The 25,184-nt window shown below is 45.6% G+C and overlaps 1 protein-coding gene and 1 long non-coding RNA gene across 3 annotated transcripts; one reads left to right on the top strand and one right to left on the bottom strand.

Moving 5' to 3' along the window:
• Positions 1-13,927: 13,927 nt before the first annotated feature.
• Positions 13,928-22,275, bottom strand: LOC137840602 (uncharacterized). Its single transcript, XR_011087358.1, has 2 exons — positions 22,127-22,275; positions 13,928-14,254 (listed from the first exon to the last, which is right to left on the bottom strand). It is a non-coding gene; the product is annotated as an uncharacterized lncRNA (long non-coding RNA).
• LOC125975156 (G-protein-signaling modulator 2) lies at positions 21,363-25,139 on the top strand. Of its 2 annotated transcripts, XM_049730361.2 has the most exons (6): positions 21,363-21,861; positions 22,235-22,387; positions 23,799-23,961; positions 24,074-24,236; positions 24,353-24,579; positions 24,836-25,139. In XM_049730361.2, exons 1-6 carry the CDS (start codon positions 21,770-21,772, stop codon positions 24,974-24,976), a joined length of 939 nt encoding a protein of 312 aa, XP_049586318.1. In that variant the 5' UTR covers positions 21,363-21,769; the 3' UTR covers positions 24,977-25,139. The 2 variants fall into 2 exon arrangements, with proteins under 2 accessions (XP_049586318.1, XP_068507916.1); XM_068651815.1 differs by lacking the exons at positions 21,363-21,861; positions 22,235-22,387 and adding an exon at positions 22,465-22,735.
• The last annotated feature ends 45 nt before the right edge of the window (positions 25,140-25,184 follow it).

The raw sequence follows: 25,184 nt of genomic DNA, 5'->3' as shown, positions 1-25,184 counted from the left end.
CCACTGTTTAAATGATCAATTATTTTCAACATAATACTCCTGCAGTCTTCTTAAATTTGTTCAATTTATCAATCCTTTCCATTGTTTATCCTGCAAATGAATGTGTTATTCAAACTTTAACCTTCAAAAGCCGCTTTAAATTATCCACCTGTTCCCAATTTGTTTCTAGTCTGTATGTTATTGCTCCAATTTTTTACATTTAATACTCTCCCACCCATTTGATCTTATCTTATGAAGGTCTATAATTCTTTACAAGCTATTTTAAAACTCTTCCCTCTTGTTACCACGCTTTCGCTCCATTTCACAATGTTGTCTCCCATTCACTTCATTTCTGCCGAGCTGCTTCTTCTCCTCCATCTAGCATGTTGAAGACTTAAAAACCATCAAATCTGAAAACACTTAAAATCTCACAATTCCCTCCTTTGTTTTGGGTTTTTTTTTGGGTTTTTTTTTCCCTCCCCCTTTTAACACATTCTAAAAATGTGTCACTATGGAAAAAAAGTAAAAATAACAATGTCCATGGTAACATACCCATCACCAGCTGGACTTCGGTGTACCTCTAGATGCCATCCTGGCCTGGAATCACCAATTCTCAGTCCCTGAAACTCAACTGGCAGCCTCTCACATGGCTGTATGAACAAAAGCCATAACCCTCTTGTCGCTGTGCATGCAGCTCTCCTCACAATAAACATCCATAATACCAAAAAGTAAAATTCACAATGATACACAAAACATAATCCACAAACGGACACGTCAAACGTATCAAATTGAAAATTGGAGCCTGCTGAACCTGTCCTGAAAACGATCACATTTACAAACTCATTATGAAAAGTAAGGGGTTAGTAGTTAATGCATGTTCACAGACATAACACAAAATTCTCCAAAACTGCAGTTGACAACCTGCAAAGTAAATACAAGTTCCACAAATAAAGCACAATCTGCTCCCTGGGTTGCGGTTAGAGGCAGCAATACAATCAGGTAAAACATCAAAACAGAGCAAGTCGTCACAAATTCCATCACATGCATTTTGTCACAATGTCAGGTAAGTCCAGAGTTGTTGTCATAGACTTTCTTGGCTCAGAGTCTTGATTGTCAATGCTGATATAGTCACGTCTGGTCATAATCTTGAAATAGGCCTTCTCCATTGAACTCTTTTGTTGTCGATGGTGCCCCAGAGTAATCCTAAACCCATATTTAGTCCAAAATTAGCCCTGATTAATCTTGCTTTTTCAAATCTGTAGTATCATTATATTTTTCAGGTGAGAGGAACGTGATTCTCTGCTGTGATCACATCACCCCAACTTTGAATCACTTTTACTATTCACATTACATAAACACTACAAGCACACACTTGACATTCATACACCATTACAGACAAATTGTATAAGGAACCCTTCCTATGCAAAATTTTCTCCTCAATTAAAGTTTCCCTTTTTTATTTTAAATCCAAAATTAATATCTAATTGTCTGGTCTCCTGTCCTCACATCGTTTGCCAATATGCATAATACTGGAACATGATTTAACTCCCCATTTAGTTTGCTCACATCTCACACTTAGACTATTTGACACTTTGTGTTGAGCTGTAACTTCAATATTTCCACCTTTCCATATTTCTTCCACTAAAACATTTTCATTTTGCTTTCAGTTTATATTCATCCCTCCAAATAACTACCTCTGGCAAAGAACCAAAAATTTATAGAACATTCCCTTTTACTTTGACCTCGTTCCATCATTCATCTCCACAAGTATTACCGACCCTCCTCCTAAAAAATAATGATGCTAAAAATAATATTTAAAAAACAAATATACACAGCTTCCTCCTGCCACTTACACTATCACCTTGAAGATTATTGTTCGCATTTTTGTTGATGGCAGTTCTTACAATTAAAAAGAAATGCTTACTCTTGATAATGGAGTCACGCTATATCACAAATTTTGAAAACCTTCTTCCACATTCCCCCTTTGTACCTATAAAAAAAACAATTAGAAATATTTTTGATGTCATGATCATCATTGTGGCCCTCACACGTTGTCCCTGCACTTTAAATTGTCAATTTTTGTACATTTAAAGCCCTTTGAGACTTGCTTGTGGGCTACATAAATAAACTTGACTTGCCTTGACTTTATTATTATTCAACTTCTTCTGCATTCTTCTGCCTCTTTTTATTTTATTTTTTTATGTATGTATGTATTTATTTATTTAGCTTAACTACTTCCACGTAATTCATCTGATTCACTTCACTCCACTTTTAACACATTCCAAATATTCATGCCAAATATTCCAAATATTTACGGTTTTCGAGAAATTTACAAATTGTAAGCCAAAATTTCACCATTCATTCCTCATGGCACATTCAACATTTCTTATTTTCTTCCACATAATTCCTCCAATTCACCTTCTTTCACTTCGTAGATTAAAATTTCACATTTAACATTGCGGTAAAATTTTGCAAAATGTAAGGGATCAGACAGTACAGCCAAGTGCGTAGCGACGGAGACTTTATTGTGGAACGGGATGATGGGAATAGCTGGCGCTGGAGCGGCGATCTGGCTGGGGTGGACAAGTAGTTCTGCGGATTTCGAATTGTAAAGTCAGTTTCTCAGGGACAGATGAGCGAAGCATCATGGGACAGACTGACACTCGGGTCTGCGCTGGCGGCGCTGATATAGCGCTGTCCATGAGCCCGTGGCAGGTGACGGCGATTCCACTGACAGGGGAGCGTGGTCCTGTCGCAGGTTGCGCCAGCACGTGACACAAAATTTCATTTTTCCCTTCTAATTTCTACTAGATTCATTTGTTTTTTCACTGACGCAACCCATTTCAAATTTTAACTGTTCATCTTATGCCTACCTATTCCAAAACTTCCCACTTATGAAATTTTCAAATTTTCAACTTTAAAATTCACGCCCAATTTTACAAAATTCTTTCTAAATTTTCATACATTTTCTGACCAATTCAACACGTTCCAAATTTAAACATAATCTTGTAACATGGCCCGAATTTTTATTCAGCCTCTTCGCCTTCACACACTTTCTACAGAAATTACAAATTCTAGTTATCATTGTTAATCCTCCATGACCCTCGTAAGGATAAGCCGCACCAGTAATGGATAGATGGATGGATTGTTAATCTTAACCCCAAGTGCCTATCATAAATTGCCATTTAAATTACCGTATTTGCCGGTGTACAGGTCGACTCGGTGTATAAGTCGACCCCCTAAAATTCGACGGAAATTTACGATTTTATGATATATCCTTTGTATAAGTCGAGCTCAATTGTTGCATTATATTAAACTTCAAAATTCAATATGCGAAATTTATTGACGAAATGTGTTCAAATTCCGGGAGGCCGTGCGCATGCGGCTGTTTATAAGCACCGCGCAGTAGATCGCGGCCGGCGAGCTCGCGCACGCCGCCCGGCACCAACGGGAGGTCGGAAATAGCTCCAAGCCGAGCGGATCGGCACTTTATAAGCACCGCGGAGGAGATCGCGGCCGGCGAGCTCGCGCACGCCGCCCGGCACCAACGGGAGGTCGGAAATAGCTCCAAGCCGAGCGGATCGGCACTTTATAAGCACCGCGGAGGAGATCGCGGCCGGCGAGCTCGCGCACGCTGCCCGGCACCAACGGGAGGTCGGAAATAGCTCCAAGCCGAGCGGATCGGGACTTTATAAGCACCGCGGAGGAGATCGCGGCCGGCGAGCTCGCGCACGCCGCCCGGCACCAACGGGAGGTCGGAAATAGCTCCAAGCCGAGCGGATCGGCACTTTATAAGCACCGCGCAGGAGATCGCGGCCGGCGAGCTCGCGCACGCCGCCCGGCACCAACGGGAGGTCGGAAATAGCTCCAAGCCGAGCGGATCGGCACTTTATAAGCACCGCGCAGGAGATCGCGGCCGGCGAGCTCGCGCACGCCGCCCGGCACCAACGGGAGGTCGGAAATAGCTCCAAGCCGAGCGGATCGGCACTTTATAAGCACCGCGCAGGAGATCGCGGCGCCTCATTGGACTTCCAGCGGCCGGCGAGCTCGCGCACCCGCCCGGCACATCCGGGAGGCCGTGCGCACGAGCCAAGTGGCCGAAAATAGCCCCCGCCGAGCGGATCGGCTGTTTATAAGCACCGCGGAGGTGGTCGCGGCGCCTCATTCGACTTCCAGCGGCCGGCGAGCTCGCGCACCCGCCCGGCACATCCGGGAGGCCGTGCGCACGAGCCAAGTGGCCGAAAATAGCCCCCGCCGAGCGGATCGGCTGTTTATAAGCACCGCGGAGGTGGTCGCGGCGCCTCATTCGACTTCCAGCGGGCCGCGCACTCGCGCACGCCGCCCGGTTCAAATTTTCTAAGTGCAACGCACAATGAGATGCATGAGAAACGGCCTTGGTTACCATCACATTTGAAGCGATGAATACGAAGTTAAATTTTATGACTCGGTGTATAAGTCGAGGTCGATTTTTTTCGGTCGATTTTGGATCGAAAAAGGTCGACCAATACACCGGCAAATACGGTAATTGTTGCAAGGGTAATGTCAATGTATTTATTTAAAGCCCTACTGTATTCTTTTTGAATTAAGTAGTGCCCTGTACAGTGGGGGAAATAAGTATTTGACCCCTTGCTGATTTTGCAGGTTTGCCCACTTGCAAAGAATGCAACGATCTATAATTTTAATCATATGTACATTCTAACAGTGAAAGACGGAATCCCAAAGAAAATTCCAGAAAATTACATCATATGAATTTATAAAAATTGATAACCGTCTGATGAGGAAAAACAAGTATTTGAACCCCTGGACAAACAGCATGTTAATATTTTGTAGAAAAGCCATTATTGGCCAGCACAGATGTCAAACGGTTTTTATAGGTGGTGACAAGCTTTGTGCACATTTCGGCAGGGATGTTGGCCCACTCCTCCCTGCAGACAGCCTCCAAATCATTCAGGTTCCGAGGTTGTCGCCTGGCAACTCGAATTTTAAGCTCCCTTCAAAGATTTTCAATTGGATTCAGGTCTGGAGACTGGCTAGGCCACTCCAGAACCTTGATGTGCTTCTTCTTCAGCCACTCTTTTGTTGCTTTGGCGGTGTGCTTAGGATCGTTGTCGTGCTGAAACACCCATCCTCGACCCATCTTCAGCTTTCTCACTGAGGGAAGGAGATGTTGGTCCAGAATTCTACGATACATGGCCCCGTCCATCCTCCCCTCAATACGATGGAGTTGTCCCGTCCCTTTGGCTGAAAAGCACCCCCAAAGCATGATGTTGCCACCACCATGCTTGACGGTGGGGATGGTGTTCTTTGGGTTGTACTCGATGTTCTTTGCCCTCCAAACATGACAAGTTGAGTTGAGGCCAAAAAGTTCTATTTTGGTCTCATCTGACCACATCACCTTATTCCAGGCCTCTTCTGAGTCGTCCAGGTGCTGAATGGCAAACTTCATGCGGGCCTGTACATGTTTCTTCTTGAGCAGGGGGACCTTGTGTGCGTGGCAGGATTTCAATCCATGACGGCGTAGTGTGTTACCAACCGTTTCTTTTGCAACTGTGGTCCCAGCTGCCTTCAGTTGATTCATCAGTTCCCCCCTTGTGGTTTTGGGATGATTCCTCACCATTCGCATGATCAGGGAGACCCCACGAGGTGAGATCTTGTGTGGAGGCCCAGACCGAGGGAGGTTGGCGGTGGTGTGGTGCTTCTTCCATTTCCTGATAACTGCACCGACAGTTGATGTTTTCTCTCCAAGTTGCTTTCCGATTCTCTTGTAGCCCATCCCAGCCTTGTGCAGATCAACAATCCAGTCTCCAGACCTGAATCCAATTGAAAATCTTTGGAGGGAGCTTAAAATTCGAGTTGCCAGGCGACAACCTCGGAACCTGAATGATTTGGAGGCTGTCTGCAGGGAGGAGTGGGCCAACATCCCTGCCGAAATGTGCACAAAGCTTGTCACCAACTATAAAAACCGTTTGACATCTGTGCTGGCCAATAATGGCTTTTCTACAATATATTAACATGCTGTTTGTCCAGGGGTTCAAATACTTGTTTTTCCTCATCAGACGGTTATCAATTTTTATAAATTCATATGATGTGAATTTCTGGAATTTTTTGGGGGATTCTGTCTCTCACTGTTAGAATGTACATATGATTAAAATAGTAGATCGTTGCATTTTTTGTTAGTGGGCAAACCTGCAAAATCAGCAAGGGGTCAAATACTTATTTCCCCCACTGTATTACTATTTTGCTGACTATCCAGAATTCCAAATTTCTTATGGCCCCTCACTCCTTCAAGCTCAAATATGCATCCTATAAATCAGTCGCAATTGATGTGTAATTAAATTCTGTCATTTTGATAAAGGTCAATTAAGTTTAGCAATTCAGCATGGCCAAACAGAAATACAAGCTTGCGTATCTTTTGTAGATACCGTATTTGCCGGTGTATTGGTCGACCTTTTTCGATCCAAAATCGACCGAAAAAAATCGACCTCGACTTATACACCGAGTCATAAAATTTAACTTCGTATTCATCGCTTCAAATGTGATGGTAACCAAGGCCGTTTCTCATGCATCTCATTGTGCGTGGGTGTGCGTCCGTCAGGCTCATCAAACAGCGAGAAACTGAATCATTATAAAGCGTTCGTCGCATTAACACGCATCCTCAGCAACAATTTCAAATATTCTCACCTCAATAACGGACATCGAAAGCCAGGCCGCGACGATGACTGCTAGGGGGAAGTACTGGGTATCGAGCGAATGTGCGAGTGATCGCGCGTCAAGCAACGACAATAACTACCGGTACGTAAACATTCAATCGCCATGTCTAAATGAATGTCGTTGGCACTTAGAAAATATTCGCCAAACTTGGCCAGACTTCCAGGGGAAGAGGCCGAATTTTTACTTGTTCTGGCCGACCGGAGGAACCAGCCGAGGCGGACACTTTACGGCGGTTGAGTCGTTGGCACTTACAAAATATTCGCCAAACTTGGCCGGACTTCCAGGGGAAGAGGCCGAATTTTCACTTGTGGTGGCCGACACGGGGAACCAGCCGAGGCGAACACTTTACGGCGGTTGAGTCGTTGGCACTTAGAAAATATTCGCCAAATTTGGCCGGACTTCCAGGGGAAGAGGCCGAGTTTTCACTTGTGGTGGCCGACACAGGGAACCAGCCGAGGCGGACACTTTACGGCGGTTGAGTCGTTGGCACTTAGAAAATATTCGCCAAACTTGGCCGGACTTCCAGGGCAAGAGGCCGAATTTTCACTTGTGGTGGCCGACACGCGGAACCAGCCGAGGCGGACACTTTACGGCGGTTAAGTCGTTCACACTTTGAAAATATTTGCCAAACTTGGCCAGACTTCCAGGGGAAGAGGCCGAATTTTCACTTGTGGTGGCCGACATGGGGAACCAGCCGAGGCGGACACTTTACGGCAGTTGAGTCGTTGGCACTTAGAAAATATTCGCCAAACTTGGCCAGACTTCCAGGGGAAGAGGCCGAATTTTCACTTGTTCTGGCCAATATGGCGCAAGAGCCGTTGGCACTTAGAAAATATTCGCCAAACGCTCTCAGGATAGAGAAGACCAAGAAGATGCCCTTTATGACGACAAACTAAACGAAAACGAATGGAACGAGCTTTTTGGAAATAGCGACGATGAAGACGAATTTTGAACTCTATGTACCGGCAATCACTTTATAATTATAATTTGTAGTTTCTTAACTAAAAATAAACCAGTTTCTAAGAGTGTTCATTGTCGTTAGTCTCTCTCGGCGCGTAATATCACAGGGTCATGAAGTAAATAATATTTAAAATGGCGTATAGATCGCTCGCTACAAACTCGCGAATTTGAACACATTTCGTCAATAAATTTCGCATATTTCTGATTGAATTTTGAAGTTTAATATAATGCAACAATTGAGCTCGACTTATACAAAGGATATATCATAAAATCGTAAATTTCCGTCGAATTTTAGGGGGTCGACTTATACACCGAGTCGACTTATACACCGGCAAATACGGTAATCTTCAGGTCTTTGAATGTATGATTCAAATGATTTAATTTCTATCGATCAATGTCCACTTTGCAAAGTTTCTCATCACGCTGTCATAATTTGTTATTATTAGTGTATCTTCACTGTCCATATCTATGTATTTTGTTTTTTATCCCCATTTTAGTGTCAATAAGCAGCCTTATTATTCCCTCTTTTGTCAAAACTCCTCAGTTATGTCCACCCCAGCCCCCAAACACGCTTCCATCCCTTTTGTCCCATTTTCCACCAACTTTGTAATGCTTTAACCGTCTTTAGCAATGTGTCCAGATTGACTTCATTTGACTCGTACAAGTCTTTAGCAGCCTCTCCTCTTAGATTCTCATAATGATGATTCAGGGCTGGACCGTCCGCCACTCTCAAATGCGTCCATCTTGTCTTTGTTCTTTCAGTCCATTTTCTTTTTGATCTGCAACTGTGTGTATTCCACCAACTGTATGGTTCTTGTCCTGTGAAGAGCTGTGCCTGCCCCCTTCAAGCATGATCATAGTTGCTGTTGTACTCCCAAAGGTCAAAGGTGTCTCATGACCAGGGACAGTCCTCTGTTGCTTTTGAGACAGCCAGTGGAATAAGAGGACTCAGTTCAGGAATTGTGCCACACGCTAGGGCAGAACACACTGGGACACAGATTTCACAAAACTATCTTCGTGTTATCAGTCTTCCTGTGTAGTATTTTTTCCTTACACCCCAAATTTTCCTATTAACATTTTGTATCCTATCAGTTGCGCACACTCATCATCTTACTATCAAGCCGCCCTTATCAAATGTTTTTGGGGTTTTTTGGGGGGAGTAATCCATCCACCCTACCCATTAAATGGCTAAAATCCTCTTTCCTCAAAGTCGTTACACAACTTTTCAATAATAGTTTCCAACATGCAAATTCGAATATTCAACACGCATTTTTCCTTCATCCTGATTTTAATCTTTGATTCCTTTTTCCTTCGATCATAAACTGGTCTCACGTAAATAATTTATTTTCCACTTCCCATCTCTCACTTCACACGTTGCTCACACTCCCTTCTACATCGCTTGTTTTTTTGACTTCCAGTGTCTATCATCAACTTAAGTTCCAAAATCCTTTGTAATAAACTGGAATGTAATTCAACATTCTATCAACATGGTTGTATATGCGGCAAATGTTATTGTTCAATCTATAGGTCATACAGTGCCTGTGTTCCAAATATGACACTCATAAAATTTAACATCTCATAAATTATTATTGTCAGCAGCGCTAAAGGAGAGTGCTTGAAAGTGAATGTCTTATCGCCCAATTTAAAACATGCCACATTTGAGCTAGTATTTATGCATTTATTTATTTGCCATTCTTATGTTACCTGGCATATGTCAGAATTAAAATGTAATTTTGCGTTTAATTTTAAGTCTTTCAAAATTGCTACATCCTTACTGCACCGAGATAAACTATTAAATATATATTTGGAAACAAACAAAAACAGTCTATGCTCCTGCACAGACTCATAAAAGTGGCACCCAAATGCCAGATTACAAATCAAACCTCCTCCTTCACTCTCACATTTTTGATAAAACAGTCTACTTATCTAGACACTGTCATCGCATACTAAATAATGGCCTGCAAATTAAACATAATGTTGTTGCTGTGGTCCCTCAAAACATGTGACTAGAATTTGGACAATTATTAAGCCTCATCAATTATCTCCTCACTAAATTCCTAGCCTGTTAACCTATCTGCATAAAGAAGACATTTACGATGCTGGGGACAACAGAATAACAAGGAACACCTGAACCCTAACCCAAGAACACAAGGAAAACCTTAACAATAAACAAAATAAACCCAACCCACAATCAAAACCAAATAAACTCGGACCATGACATATGTGGACCCACACAGTACTCCATATATTTCCTCATTAAAATTTAGGCTTTTTGTGTGGAGCACCATTGATTTCTAATTATTGACCTAATTTTATCCTTAATTTAATCCCAATCACGAATGCCCCCTACTTAATACTTTACTTGGTGTTCTTTGAATAGAAAGTGCCCCCTTGCAATGTCGTTTTTATTTGTTATTTATTAACTCTAAGTGATTCAAATCTTTAACTTATCCTTACATGTAACCACCTTGTATAGTCTAATGTCCTAATCGATCAATAATTCCTCCTCAATTTAACATCGGCAATCACAATTTAATTTGATCTAATTCTACAATGTATGTTCTCTCTTACTCTCACATTTTTTATGAGGGCTGGGCACTCTCCCCGTTGGACCAGTTTCTGCCCACAATCCTCAGATTATTCTCTAATTTCTAATTTTTACATTTAACAATGCAAATCTGATAAACCGTTGTATTGCACACCATTTTCCATGCACCATTTTAGCCCAATTCCATCATTTATAACAAACTGGTACACAAAGACAAACATAGATAACACACACACGGGCCCACAACATAGACAATACGACTCACAACATGGCAATCTTCCCAGTGTGTGTGTGTGTGGGGGGGGGGGGGGGCATCTGAAGTGCTGAGAGCCTCGTCACCACCACGTCACACAATGCGAGCCCCCACCTCTGTCCTACATATACATTTGTGCCCACCTGATGGTTTGGCCCAAACTTTAGAGCCGCACCCTTTTGAAAACAAAAATAGTTACAGCTTAACCCCACCGCACAATGGGATACAACCTTCATGCTAATTATGTATATACATTCTTGATCAAATTATTGTTAAGCCATTTTTCTGACTCCAACTCACATGCCAAATAATTTTTTTTTTTTTTATACAAATCAACTTATTGTTCTTCATGAACCACAAATCATCACTTCCACCCCATGAACAGCAGCACCACAACTAATCACTCACTTCTCCAGCTGCGTCGCTGTCCCATTTGACAGCCAAGCCTGCTTTCCACACAATATCAACATAGACACACTTCAACAATTATGTAGCAACCTGGTTAACCCAGTTACCTTTTGCCCTAGACAACAATATAAATCTCTAAGGTCGCACTATTGAGGTTGCCAGGCATCCGTCATGCTATATCAGCGATGCCTTCACCTTATTTATTTTTTTCCACGAGTCCCTGACTCATATTGGTGGCCTGGCCGATCTAATCGACCCTGACCTTAGGCAACAGTACAAAGTCCCTAAGCGTCTACTATTGAGGCCACTCCGGTGCCCATATGCTAGCCAATGGCATCCCTCAAGTTCCAGCCGTATGAGCGCCCTTCGCTGATCAGACAAAGTCCTCACCACCTTTCTCTTTTCCAAAAAGAAATCATCCATACAATCATCTGTTTTCACTCCACAATATTGCTGAACTGGGAGATTTTATTGAAAAAACAAATACCTTTTTTACCTAATAATTACCTTTTGTGCCGATCGGACTGCAATATTGTTGAACAAGAGCGGAGAAGGAACAATCCTTCCTGAAGCATGCACTTTCCCTTCCGAAGAAATCACATCGGGGTCACCATTTGTTGGATTTGGTCCACAATTTGGGAAGCGCACTATCCGCGCGTCATGGCATAAGCCATAGCCAATCACCTGTTATCCAATTTACTCACCGCGTGCTCATTTTATTTCTTCAGTTTTAGGAAAAGGCTAAGACACCGAAACAAAATTTAGACTTACACAGGTTGGTTGAGTTCAATCACAATTTTTGTTAAGAAAGCTCTGTTTTCAGGAAAATACAGCGCTGGGCCTTTAATGCGACCATGCTCAAGAGTAGAAAGTCTTGTTGGATTTTGTCCACAATTTAGGGAGCGCGCTATCTGCGCCTCACGGCAAAAGCCATTGCCAATCACCTGTTATCCAATATACTCACTGCGTGCTCGTTTGATTTCTTCAGATTTAGGAAAATGCTAAGACACTGAAGCAGAAATTAGACTTACACAGGTTGGATGAGTTCAATCACAATTCTTGTTAAGAAAGCTCTATTTTCAGGGAAGTACAATTCAGCACTGGGCCCTTCGTGCGACCATGCTCAAGAGCAGAAAGTCTCCATTCAGAAAGGCAACGTTCAAGGTTCTTTGGTCAGCTTATATTCAGTTGCACATTGTGGGCCGAGTTTGATGGGTGATGAGTCTTTGGGGTGGGGCAAGTTTGCAGTAGAGTTTGATTCCATAGGAGTGGGTGCTGGTTCAGTGAGAGCTGGTTCCGTGCGGTTGGGTGCTGATTATGGGCGTGTGTGGGGGCTGTTGTTTTCCATCCTGTCTTTCGGCCTTGGCGATCATCTTTGGCCGGGTTCTTGGTTGTTTTCCTCCTGCCGCTCTTCCTCTGACACCTCTACTAATTTTATATCCAAGTATCCTTCTTGTAAACCATTCTTGCACATAAATCCATTTCGCCCACTGTCTCACACTGCCCATTCATCATTCTTTCAATTCATTTTGTACGGAATTATGTGAGCATTTGGCTGTGGCATCATCAATTTATGAATGTCCCCTGACTATGCAAAGTTTGTACTTACCATGTTTTTGTTTGTTTGTTCTTTTGATACTCCATGTACTAGCTTACGTCATCATAATCTTAGTTTAATCATGCTTCCAACCATATCTTTTCTTTGTTAGGCAAAATATTTCCTTCTGTCCAGAACGTTCAGTAGTAATCGAAAACTGGCGTCTAGCATTAGTCAAAACAAAAGATATAAGGGGGGGGGGGGGGGGGTGGACCCCGGGGTGACCCCTCTTGTGCATCAGTGTCGGGTACTTGTGGATACAACTCCTCTATGACCTTATGTTTTGAAGTTGTAGCATGTGTTTTCTCTATGCGCTTCTCTACTTCCTCTAGACCTCCCCCTTCTTCTCTAGCTCTCTGTAAAGTTTGGTTATCTCTTGCCTGCCTATTGTTAGGCCCAGTCTCATCATCTTCCTTCCTGCAATACAGTGCTTTTGCCACTTTCTCTTTTTCTTCTCTCTCTCTCTCTCTCCTGCTACTTTGAGCCAAATCACCACATCCTCATCCCCTTCCTCTTTCATCTTTTTAGGATTTCTCTTTGTTTTCGGTTTTATGGTGCCTCTAAGTTCTATCAATTTGATTGTTTTTAGTTGTCCCTCAAATTTATATTTTTTAACCCATTTATCGAAAATTTTAAGTCGGTCGGGATCCTGCCTTTCAATTATTTTCCAATCTTTACATTTTAGAGTATCTCGGATATTAATTTTACTCTTCCCGTTCCCCATTTTAATCAATTTGGTCCCAACTGTAAAACCATAGGGGTTTCTAAAGTCGGGTGTTTCCAGTGGGATAACGAAAAGATCCTGTGGTGATTCTCACTTCTACCAGCATTCTGGTGGAGAATCCTTGCCTATTGCGTCCACAGAACCACGTTATGTGTTCCCTACTGCTTTAATATGGAATACTATATCTAGTGATACGTATTCCCATTCACGCTCTCAATCACATAGTTCTAGACGGACGTCTCCGTTCTGTACTTTTAGACGGAAATTTTATTTTCAGCTTTTCTGCGGCTCCGCAACCTACTACTGGGACATCACTGTCCTACGCGGAATTTCAGTGATGCAGGATCTGTGGACTTGCGTTGTCCTACTTACACACCTGGGGTTTTACAGGGCATGACGAGCCCTCGGCTGCACCACACTTTTAAACAAAAACAAACTCACCCTCTTGTTCTCTTCACCTCTGCACCTCGGACTGCCTTCAACCTTCAGATCCCAGCTGACAAGCAGACAACCAGCCCTTGAAAAGGATTCTAAGACCCCACCTAGGGATGTGCTGCCGCGCGCGGTCTTTCTGGATCTCCGCTGCCGCCCGCTGGAATCCTCAGGTGTATTGGCATCCGGCTCGAAGGACCAATTAAATGTCAGGTCTAAATACGATCAGCAGTGCACCGTCAACACTGTTGTTAGGTCGAAATACGATTAGACATTAAATCACACGCTAGAAGAAAGAGGAGAAGACAACCAGAACATGTTTACTCGCGAGGAGAACGATAGCGAAAGGAACCTCAGTTACCATCTCCATCAATTCTGAGTCCTTACTTCACGTGCCCCTCTTTTTAATGTTTTGGTTGCCCTGGTTACAGAGGCGTTGCTACACTAAAGGGAGGGGAGATTGTGTCTGTAGCAACGCTGATTAGCTAAAGAATGTAGTGTGGTGTGAATTAGCACTTCATTGTCGGCCCGTGACCCCCGCAGAGTCTGTCCTCTTTCCTCAACCAGCCGTCTTCCCTCACAGTTGGCTGACTCGTCCTCGACTGTGATCAAAGACCTTGAAGCACGTTGATTGTCGCTCTGCTGTGGAACAAATGCAACTAAACCTTTGCTAACTCTATCTACTTGGTAAATTAACACACAATAATAATAAGTAACTTGTTCTAAACACTTCAACACACATTAAGCAAACGTAAGGTAATTGGTATGCAGTTCCTTAAACAAACATTGAGTAAATATGGGATAACTTGTATGCAACTATATAACACTTAACAAAGAAAAACAGTTCCGATCCACAACAATCTATGAACCAAACCTACAGCTAACTAAAAGGAATGAAGTTCCTTTGAATCAAACAAAGAACATTTTACCTATGCAAATAAGCTCTGCTCATTGTTAGTGAAGGCCTCTTACGGGAACAAAAACACACAGATAACATAAGGACAGGAAGGATACAAATGGCTGACAGGGATCAAAAGACATCCCTATCACTAAAGAGGAAGAACCTAGATCAAAGGAAAGTCATAAACTTGTAAAGACGAGGCCTCCAAGTCTGGCAGGCCAAGGCTTCACTTAAATTATTCCAACACACTTAAAATCTCACAATTCCCCCCTTTGGTTTTTTTGGGTTTTTTTTTTTGTTTTGTTTTTTCCCTGCCCCTTTTGACACATTCTAAAAATGTGTCACTATGGTTAAAAAGTAAAAATAACAATGTCCATGGTAATATACCCATCGCCGGCTGGAATTCGGGGTACCTCCAGATGCCATCCTGACCTAGAATCACTAATTCTCAGTCCCTGAAACTCAACTGGCAGCATCTCACATGGCTGTATGAACAAAAGCTATCACCCTCCTGCAGCTGTGCATGCAGCTCTCCCCACAATAAACATCTATAATACCAAAAAGTAAAATTCATAATGATAAACAAAAGATAATCCACACACGGATGCATGTCCTACGTATCAAATTGAAAACTGGAGCCTGCCCAGCCTGTCCTGAAAACGATCACATTTACAAACTCATTATGAAAAGTAAGGGGTTAGTTGTTAATGCATGTTCACAGACATGACACAAAATTCTCCAAGACTGCAGTTGACAACCTGCAAAGTTGACACGAGTTTAACAAATAAAGCACAATCTGCTCCCTGGATTGCTGTTAGAGGCAGCAATATAATTAGGTAAAACATCAAAACAAAGCAAGTCATCACAAATTCCGTCACATACATTTCGTCACACTGTCAGGTAAGTCTAGAGTTGTTGTCATACACTGTCTTGGCTCAGAGTCTTGATTGTCAATGCTGGTATAGTCATGTCTGGTCATAATCTTGAAATGGGCCTTCTCCATTGAACTCTTTTGTTGTCAATGGTGCCCCAGGGTAATCCTAAACCCATATTTAGTCCAAAATTAGCCCTGATCAATCTTGCTTTTTCAAATCTGTAGTATCTTTATATTTTTCAGTTGGGAGGAATGTTATCCTCTGCTGTGATCACATCACCCCAACTTTAAATCACTTTAACCATTCACAATACACAAACACCACACCACAAGCACAGACTTGACATTCATACACCATTACAGACAAACTGTCATCCCACAACACACACACAAAAAAAAGCCATACAATATTAAATTGTAAAAGGAACCCTTCCTACGCAAAAAATGTTTCTTTTATTGACTTAATAGCTGACCTAACGAGCAATGGTAGGTGCTAGTGATTGGCTTGATTGGGGGCGTAGCTGGAAGTCAGGTTGACACAGGCACGTGACAGAGATGTAAATGCTTAAATACAATTACCCCCAAAAAATAAAAATACAGCTAGGTTTCACGGGGCGGCTTGGTGAGACACTGGTTAGCACGTCCGCCTCACAGTTAGGAGGGTGCCGGTTCGATTCCACCTCCGACCCCCCCTCTGTGGAGTTTGCATGTTCTCCCCGTGGGTTTTCTCCGGGCACTCCAGTTTCCTCCCACTTCCCAAAAACATGCTTGGTAGGCCGATTGAGCACTTCAAATTGCCCCTAGCTGTGAGTGCGAGTGCGGATGGTTGTTCGTCTCCGTGTGCACTGCTATTGGCTGGCAACCGGTTCAGGGTGTTCCCCCGCCTACTGCCCGATGACGACTGGGATAGGCTCCAGCACACCCGCGACCCCCGTGTGGACAAGCGGTATAGAAAATGGATGGAATTGTGAAAGGAAACTTTTACAACAGCCATCAAGTACCATCGTTACTTGGCATGAATTTTCAGGGGCGATTGTGATCTACAAAATTCTAAATTATGAGTCTAATCACAGCATACGGCCATACTACCCTGAGAACGCTCGATCTTGGAAGCTAGGCAGGGTCGGGCCTGGGAATATCAGAGGCTGCACGTTTTTTTTTTTTTTTTTCTTCAATTGTTAAAGACATTTTTTACAACACCCATCACGTATGACATTCGGAAACTGCAAGCCTAGGTTCAACTCCGACATTGAAACTATAACCCGAGTTTGATATATTGTGTGGCGTCATCCATAGCATTGTAGTTCACGTTTTTTACCGCTAGAGAGCAGACAATGTACAGTGAATAAAGAGCCTGGCTCCCTGTGAACTCAAAGGAGCATTCTGTACAGGACTTCCATCCATCCATCTTCTTCCGCTTATCCGGGGTCGGGTCGCGGGGGCAGCAGCTTTAGGAGGGACTCCCAGACTTCCCTCTCCCCAGCCACTTCATCCAGCTCATCCCGGGGGATCCCAAGGCGTTCCCAGGCCAGCTGAGAGACATAGTCTCTCCAGCGCATCCTGGGTCATCCCCGGGGTCTTCTATCGGTGGGACATGCCCGGAACACCTCCCCAGGGAGGCGTCCAGGAGGCATCCTGATAAGATGCCCGAGCCACCTCATCTGGCTCCTCTCAACGTGTAGGAGTAGCGACTCTACTCCGAGTCTCTCCCGGATGACCGAACTTCTCACTCTATCTCTAAGGGAGAGCCCGGACATCCTGCGGAGAAAACTCATTCCGGCTGCTTGTATCCGGGATCTCGTTCTTTCGGTCACGACCCATAGCTCGTGACCATAGGTGAGGGTAGGAGCGTAAATCGACCGGTAAATTGAGAGCTTTGCCTTTTGGCTCAGCTCTCTCTTCACCACAACGGACCAGTACAGGGTCCGCATTACTGCCGACGCTGCACCGATCCGCCTGTCGATCTCGCGCTCCATCCTCCCCTCACTCGTGAACAAGACTCCAAGATACTTGAACTCTTCCACTTGGGGCAGGATCTCATCCCCGAACCGGAGAGGGCATTCCACCCTTTTCCGATCGAGGACCACGGACTCGGATTTGGAGGTGCTGACCCTCATCCCGACCGCTTCACACTCGGCTGCGAACCGTTCCAGAGAGAGCTGGAGATCACGGCCTGAAGAAGCCAACAGCACCACGTCATCTGCCAAAAGCAGAGACGCGATGCTGAGGTCCCCAAACCGGACCCCCTCAACGCCTTGGCTGCGCCTAGAAATTCTGTCCATAAAAATTATGAACAGAATCGGTGACAAAGGGCAGCCTTGGCGGAGTCCAACCCTCACTGGGAACGAATCCGACTTACTGCCGGAAATGCGGACCAGACTCTGGCATCGGTGATACAGGGACTGAACCGCCCTCATCAGTTGGCTCGGCACCCCGTACTCCCGAAGCACCCTCCACAGAACCTCCCGAGGGACACGGTCGAACGCCTTCTCCAAATCCACAAAACACATGTGGACTGGTTGGGCGAACTCCTATGCACCCTCGAGGATCCTGCCGAGGGTGTAGAGCTGGTCCACTGTTCCACGGCCAGGACGAAAGCCACACTGCTCCTCCTGAATCCAAGGTTCGACCTCCCGACGGACCCTCCTCTCCAGCACCCCTGAATAGACCTTACCAGGGAGGCTGAGGAATGTGATTCCCCTGTAATTGGAACACACCCTCCGGTCCCCCTTCTTAAAGAGGGGAACCACCACCCCAGTCTGCCAATCCAGAGGCACTGTCCCCGATGTCCACGCAACGTTGTACAGGCGTTTCAGCCATGACAGCCCCACAACATCCAGAGCCTTTAAGAACTCAGGGCGGATCTCATCGAGTCGAGGTCAGCAGCACGCCATCCCCACTGTAAACAGTGTTGACGTTGCACTGCTTCCCCCTCCTGAGACGCCAGATGGTGGACCAGAATTTCCTCGAAGCCGTCCGAAAGTCATTCTCCATGGCCTCACCAAACTCCTCCCACACCCGGGTTTTTGCCTCAGCAACCGCCGAAGCCGCGTTCCGCTTGGCCATCCGGTACCTGTCAGCTGCCTCCGGAGTCCCGCAGGCCAAAACGGCCCGATAGGACTCCTTCTTCAGCTTGACGCCATCCCTTACCGCCGGTGTCCACCAGCGGGTTCGGGGATTGCCGCCACGACAGGCACCAACGACCTTACGGCCACAGCTCCGGTCGGCCGCCTCAACAATGGAGGCGCGGAACATGGTCCACTCGGACTCAATGTCAGCCGCCTCCCCCGGGACGTGGGAAAAGCTCTGCCGGAGGTGGGAGTTGAAGCTCTTCCTGACAGGAGATTCTGCCAGACGTTCCCAGCAGACCCTCACAGAGTGTTTGGGTCTGCCAGGTTGGACCGGCATCTTCCCCCACCATCGGAGCCAACCCACCACCAGGTGGTAATCAGTTGACAGCTCCGCCCCTCTCTTCACCCGAGTGTCCAAAACATGCGGCCGCAAATCCGATGACACGACTACAAAGTTGATCATCGAACTGCGGCCTAGGGTGTCCAGGTGCCAAGTGCACACATGGACACCCTTATGCTTGAACATGGTGTTCATTATTGAAAATCCGTGTCGAGCACAGAAGTCCAACAATAGAACACCGCTCGCGTTCAGATCGGGGGGGCCGTTCCTCCCAATCACGCCCTTCCAGGTCTCACTGTCATTGCCCACGTGAGCATTGAAGTCACCCAGTAGAATGATGGAGTCCCCAGAAGGAGCGCTCTCCAGCACTTCCTCCAGGGACCCCAAGAAGGGTGGGTACTCTGAGCTGCCGTTTGGTGCATAGACACAAACAACAGTCAGGACCCGTCCCCCCACCCGAAGGCGGAGGGAGGCTACCCTCTCGTTCACCGGGGTGAACCCGGCAATAAGTACAGCCACACCTGCTCGACGCCTCTCACCGTGGGCAACTCCAGAGTGGAAGAGAGTCCAGCCCCTCTCGAGAGGACTTGTACCGGAGCCCAAACTGTGCGTGGAGGCTAGTCCGACTATATCTAGTGGGAATTTTTCTGCCTCGCACACCAGCTCGGGCTCCTTTCCAGCCAGAGAGGTGACATTCCATGTCCCAAGAGCCAGCTTCTGCAGCCGGGGATGAGACCGCCAAGGTCCCTGCCTTTGGCTGCCGCCCAGCTCACATTGCACCCGACCCCTTCGGCCCCTCCCACAGGTGGTGAGCCCATGGGAAGGGGGACCCACGTTTCCTTTTCGGGCTATGCCCGGCCGGGCCCCATGGGCGAAGGCCCAGCCACCAGACGCTCGCCTTCGAGCCCCGCCTCCAGGCCTGGCTCCAGAGGGAGGCCTCGGTGACCCGCGTCTGGGCGAGGGAAAACTAAGTCCATTTATATCACTCATCATAAGGGGTCTGTACAGGACTTGTCTCAGAAAATTAGAATATTGTGATAAAGTTCTTTATTTTCTGTAATGCAATTAAAAAAACAAAAATGTCATACATTCTGGATTCATTACAAATCAACTGAAATATTGCAAGCCTTTTATTATTTTAATATTGCTGAGTATGGCTTACAGCTTAAGAAAACTCAAAATCTTGTCTCAAAAAATTAGAACATTTCCTCAGACCAAGTAAAAAAAAAGATTTAAAACACCAAAACAAAATCAAACATTTGAAAATGTCTATTAATGGACTCAGTACTTGCACGGATTACTGCATCAATGCGGTGTGGCATGGAGGCAATCAGCCTGTGGCATAGCTGAGGTGTTGTTGATGCCCAGGGTGCTTCAATAGCAGCCTTTAGCTCATTTGCATAGTTGGTTATGGTGTCTTTCAGCTGCTTCTTAACAATACCCCACAAATTCTCTATGGGGTTCAGGTCAGGGGAATTGGCAGGCCAATCGAGGACAGTAATGCCATGGTCAGTACACCATTTACTGGTGGGTTTGGCCCAGTTACAACATGATTTTCCAGATCATGTTGGAAAATGAAATCATCATCTCCATAGAGCTTTTCAGCAGACAGAAGCATGCAGTGCTCTAAAATCTCTTGGTACACAGCTGCATTTACTCTGGACTTGATGAAACACAGTGGACCAACACCAGCAGCTGACTGTGAAAACTTCACACTGGATTTCAAGCAACTTGGATTTTGGTTCTCTCCAGCCTTTCTCCAGACTCCGGCACCTTGACTTCCAAATTAAGTACAAAACCTGCTTTTGTTTGAAAAGAGGACTTTGGGCCACTCTGGAATTGTCCAGTGCTTCTTTTCCATAGCCCAAGTCAGACGCTTCTCCCGTTGTCTTGAGTTCAGAAGTGGCTTGACCATGGGAATAAGGCTATTCTAGCCCATTTCCCGGACACGTCTGTGAACAGTGGCTTTTGATACCTGGACTCCAGCTTCAGTCCACTGTCTTTGAAGATCCCTCAAATTCTGGAAGCGGCTCCTCTTCACAATGCTATTAAGGCTGCAGCCATCTCTCTTGGTTGTGCAGCGTTTCCTGCCACATTTCCCCCTTCCAACAGACTTTTTGTGGATGTGCTTTGAAACTGCACTCTGTGAACAGCTTGCTCTTTTTGTGTCTTACCCTCCTGATGGAGAGTGTCAATGATGGTCCTCTGGATAGCAGACAGATCAGCAGTCTTCCCCATACTTGTGATTTAGTTTACTGAACCAAGCTGAGTGTTTTTCAAAGCTCAGGAAACCCTTGAAGGTGTTTCGAGTTAACTAGCCCATTCAAGTGATTAGTTGAATACCCTACTAGTATAGTTTTCCATGATATTCTAATATTTTGAGATAGGATATTTGAGTTTTTCTTAAGCTGTATGCCATAATCAGCAATATTAAAATAATAAAAGGCTTGCAATATTTCAGTTGGGTTGTAATCAATCCAGAATGTATTACATTTTTGTTTTTTTAATTGTATTACAGAAAATAAAGAACTTTATCACAAAATTAAAATTTTCTGAGACAGTCCTGTATTTGTAAAAGAACCTAACTCAACACATTGTGCTTCCATGTAGTGTTTTCTCCTTTTCGTGACATTTACTTTGAGGACAAATTTCACCACACCCAGATGTGTGTGTGACGATGATCATTGGGACTTTAACTTTAACTTAACTTTAACAGCAAATTCGTGCTACCACATAAAATGCTGTCAATAACTTTTCATGATAGCCATGTTTCCATGAAACACCAAAAGTCTCGGAAGAAGGCCTATTTCGGACCTGGTTGTGAAATGGATGGGAGACCATCATGGAATACCAGGTGCTGAAAGCCTTTTTTTTTCCACGTCAATTGGGAAAGGAAACTTTTACAACAGCCATCAAGTACCGCCGCTGCTTGGCATGGTTTAAGGCGATTGTGTCTACAGAATGGTAAGTTATGAGTCTCATCACAGCTTGCAGCCATACTACCCTGAGAAAGCCCCATCTCGTTCGCAGGATCTTGGATGGGAGACCGCCTAGGACTACCAGGTGCTGTAAGCTTTTTTTTTCTGCACTTCAATCATTTAAGCAGATTTTCACAACATTCGGAAACTGCAAGCCTAGTTTGAACTCCAACACTGAAACTATAACACGAGTACCTTCACAAAGAGACGAGTTCTTTGGTACTGATGTTTACTGTAAGATTAACTTTCTTTTACATTACAGCCGCACCATAGAACTGCTGAGACAAATGAACATATAAACTTAAGTTCACAAAACATGCACATCAAATACAAAAGTAAAACATACAAACCACTTTGGCCTGCAAGTGAACAACCGGGTACTTTACTTCAGTTTAACTCCTTAACTTTGCGATGACGCGTACGAGGTCTGACTGTGACTTTTTGGTGTTTCTTCACAGCTGCAAATCAACAGGAAGTGAGGCCAAACCACAGTGCCGCCGTCAAGAAGCGCACGCGCCGGTTTCAACACGACTGGAGGAGTTGCGGCTCCCCCGAAGCGCAACGCCTTCATGCCTTCATGACCTCACCGAGACGCACCAACCGCGCTGCAGGTGACGAAGAGAAGGCGGACACGGGTTGTCTCTTCTGCTTTTGTTTGAATGCTGTTCTGGGGTGCACAAGGATGGGCAGGCGGATGGGCGCAGGGGAAAGAAAGAGGACGACACACGAGCGCTACTGAAGCAAGCCTCTCTCTGCCTCTTTGTCTCTCTCGCTGTCTCTCTCTCTCTCTCTCTCTCTCTCTCTCTCTCTCTCTCTCTCTCTCTCTCTCTCTCTCTCTCTCACACACACGCACGCACGCACGCACGCACGAGAACGGCAACCGGTTTCTGCATTTTTCAAGGCTTTGACAAGATGTAAAGGTCCGCTGTGGTCCATAAGAGGCCACAGAAAGAAAAGAGGTGAGCTTACATTCACTCGACATTCTCTCGACCACGTAGGCAGGAATGTCCAAAGTTGCCTTCGGCTGGCAACATTTGCAAGGTAGGCGACAAGCTGCGACCTGCTTGAGCGCTTTGTGTTTTGCAAGAAAGCTCGAGCTATAAGACAAGGAGCCTGCCTTCATGCTCGGCGGCACGCCGGCTAGCAATTCCTCCGGGCAATGTAACCCTTCAAGACATGCACTCTCAAGTTATTTCTCGGAGAGAATGCCCAAACACTTTTGGGCGCCACACTCCTCTCTCATACACTCAATTTGCTCTGTGACAATTCATGGGGTGCCATTGAGACCAAGCAAAGAATAAAACAAAAATACGCCAATTCCTTTCACAATACAGTTTCTTCAGCAACCCCTTACCAAAGTGAACAGACGGACGGGGAAAGATGGTAGGGCAGGGGTGTCAAACTCATTTTTGTCGCGGGCTGCATTGTACTCAGTTTCCTTCGGAGGGCCATTATGACTATCAACGCCTTATATTATATACAGTATAAGCTACACAACAAACTGATGAATAACTAACATTGAAAATAGACTAGTAATCACTGCTAATATTTTAAAAAGATGAATGGTAATAGAAATTGCTGGCAATATCTGTAGTTTTTAAAAGTGAAAACAATTTTATTATTGACACAAATTTGAGCCAAAATTTGTCTTCGTAGGTCACATAAAATGATGTGATGGGCCGCATGTGGCCTTGAGTTTGACATCTTTTCCTCTACCAGGTAGAGAATTAAAAGAAAAATAGCAAAAAAAAAGCATGTCGCACAGACTTGGTTTGCGAGACGAATCGACAGGGCGAGAGGGGACGGAAAGTCAAAAGGGGAAGTCAAGTTACTTTTCAGAAAACAGCAAAATGTCGCTAGGCAGAATCCATGGAGTGCCAAGCCTTGCAAGAAATCACCTCTTGAGGAGGATGCTCTTTGCCACATTTTCACATTCATTCAAGGCACCGCTTCATTGCGCAAAATCTGGAGGGGCACTCCCAGCCAACCTCGCCTCATGCCGCTTGTCCTCTATCCCGCAAGGCTTAAGACAGATCCCAACGTGCACATGGCTGAAGGCGTCACCTGGATGGAAGTTGCTGACAAAGCCACAAACAAAGACGACAAGATTTTAAAAGATGAGGAGGAAGAAAGCCAAGATGTTGACTGTCATGTGTTGGAGATGTTCGTGGAGGATTCCCAACAGGTTAGCGTCAACACATGTCGCGCTTTTCATGACGCAGTAACCGAATGAATACTTTCTGGGTGGGTGCTTTTATCCATCCGTCCATCCATCCGTCCATCCACGCTCTCACCAGGCTGTCCTGCTGCCGACAGACTTCCCGGAGTCGCTGTACGAGCTGCTGTGCACGTTGCAGGAGGGCCGGCGCCTCAACGACCAGCGCTGCTCCTTCCTCCTGGACGGTGGCATGAGGAGGCGATGCCACTCCGAGCCCAACGCCGCCAAGCCTTCACATAGAGGTGAGACGTGCACAACACAGACCCCCGGGCCTGTGACGGAACCTCTCTTTTTTAGAGGCAGTGACCTCTCCCCAGCCAAAAATGTTCTAGCTGGTTCTACGCTGTGTTGCCGCCAGTGATCTTCTCGTCCATGACGTCGCTGCAGCGTGAGGAGTTTTTTGAGCTGGTGGCCAGGGTGCAGGCTCGCCGCCTGGACGAGCAGCGGGCACAGCTGCGGAGGTCGCCGCGGGGCAAGCAGAAAGGCCAAAGCTTCCCAGGAAGCCTCAAGCAGCTTTCCTTGGCCAGGAGAGTGCCTAAGATGGGCGCCAAGGAGGAGCTCTACAACATGATTCTCACCACGCAGGTCGGAGCGCCCAAACGCTCGCCACGATAAACCTACACCTCTCCCCCCAGCCACTTTGGTCTCGTCCTTCTGAGCTCCGGTGGGAACAGTTTGAAGGGGAGCGAATTCACGCTCAGCCCCCGGTCTGATGGCGGATTTCAAAGTCGCGTGTTGTCTCGACGACTTTTTATTCGTGCGGCAACTTGCCCTCAAAATTCTGATGGCAGAGGAGCCCATGAAGGCGCCTCACTCTTTGTACTTTGTGCCGGCGCGGTAGGCTCAAGGCAGGCTGGAGGAGCAGCGCAGCCGGGCCCCGGGACCCATGGACGACGACGAATTTTTCTCCCTGCTGCTGAGGGTCCAGGGGGGCCGCATGGACGAGCAGAGGACCGAACCGCTGCGCATGCCGCAAACGTGACCGACCGACCGCCAGGATGACAACGGCAGAGCTTCAATATGATTTTGCTTTTTACCAAATTGCAAACCTACTTGAATGTCTGCTGGCGAGGCTTGCGTTTGGGTTGGTTGACAACTGGGATCGTTCTCTGCTTCGCAATTCATTAAAGCAAAAGTGCACCCGAGCCTCTCGCTTTGTTTGGAGGAATGCAATTTGGAGATGACGCAGA

Source organism: Syngnathus scovelli, chromosome 9 (genome assembly GCF_024217435.2).
Source record: "Syngnathus scovelli strain Florida chromosome 9, RoL_Ssco_1.2, whole genome shotgun sequence".
Classification (NCBI taxonomy): Eukaryota; Metazoa; Chordata; class Actinopteri; order Syngnathiformes; family Syngnathidae; genus Syngnathus; species Syngnathus scovelli.
The sequence above is the reverse complement of the archived record's forward strand: the minus strand, read 5'-3'. Positions and strand labels throughout refer to the sequence as shown.

Coding starts and splice junctions, on each gene's coding strand:
- LOC125975156 (XM_049730361.2), top strand. CDS start 21,770: ATGAGTCTCATCACAGCTTGCAGCCATACTACCCTGAGAAAGCCCCAT. Junction 22,388..23,798: donor ACGCACCAACCGCGCTGCAG/GTGACGAAGAGA, acceptor CTATCCCGCAAG/GCTTAAGACAGATCCCAACG. Junction 24,580..24,835: donor ACATGATTCTCACCACGCAG/GTCGGAGCGCCC, acceptor CCGGCGCGGTAG/GCTCAAGGCAGGCTGGAGGA.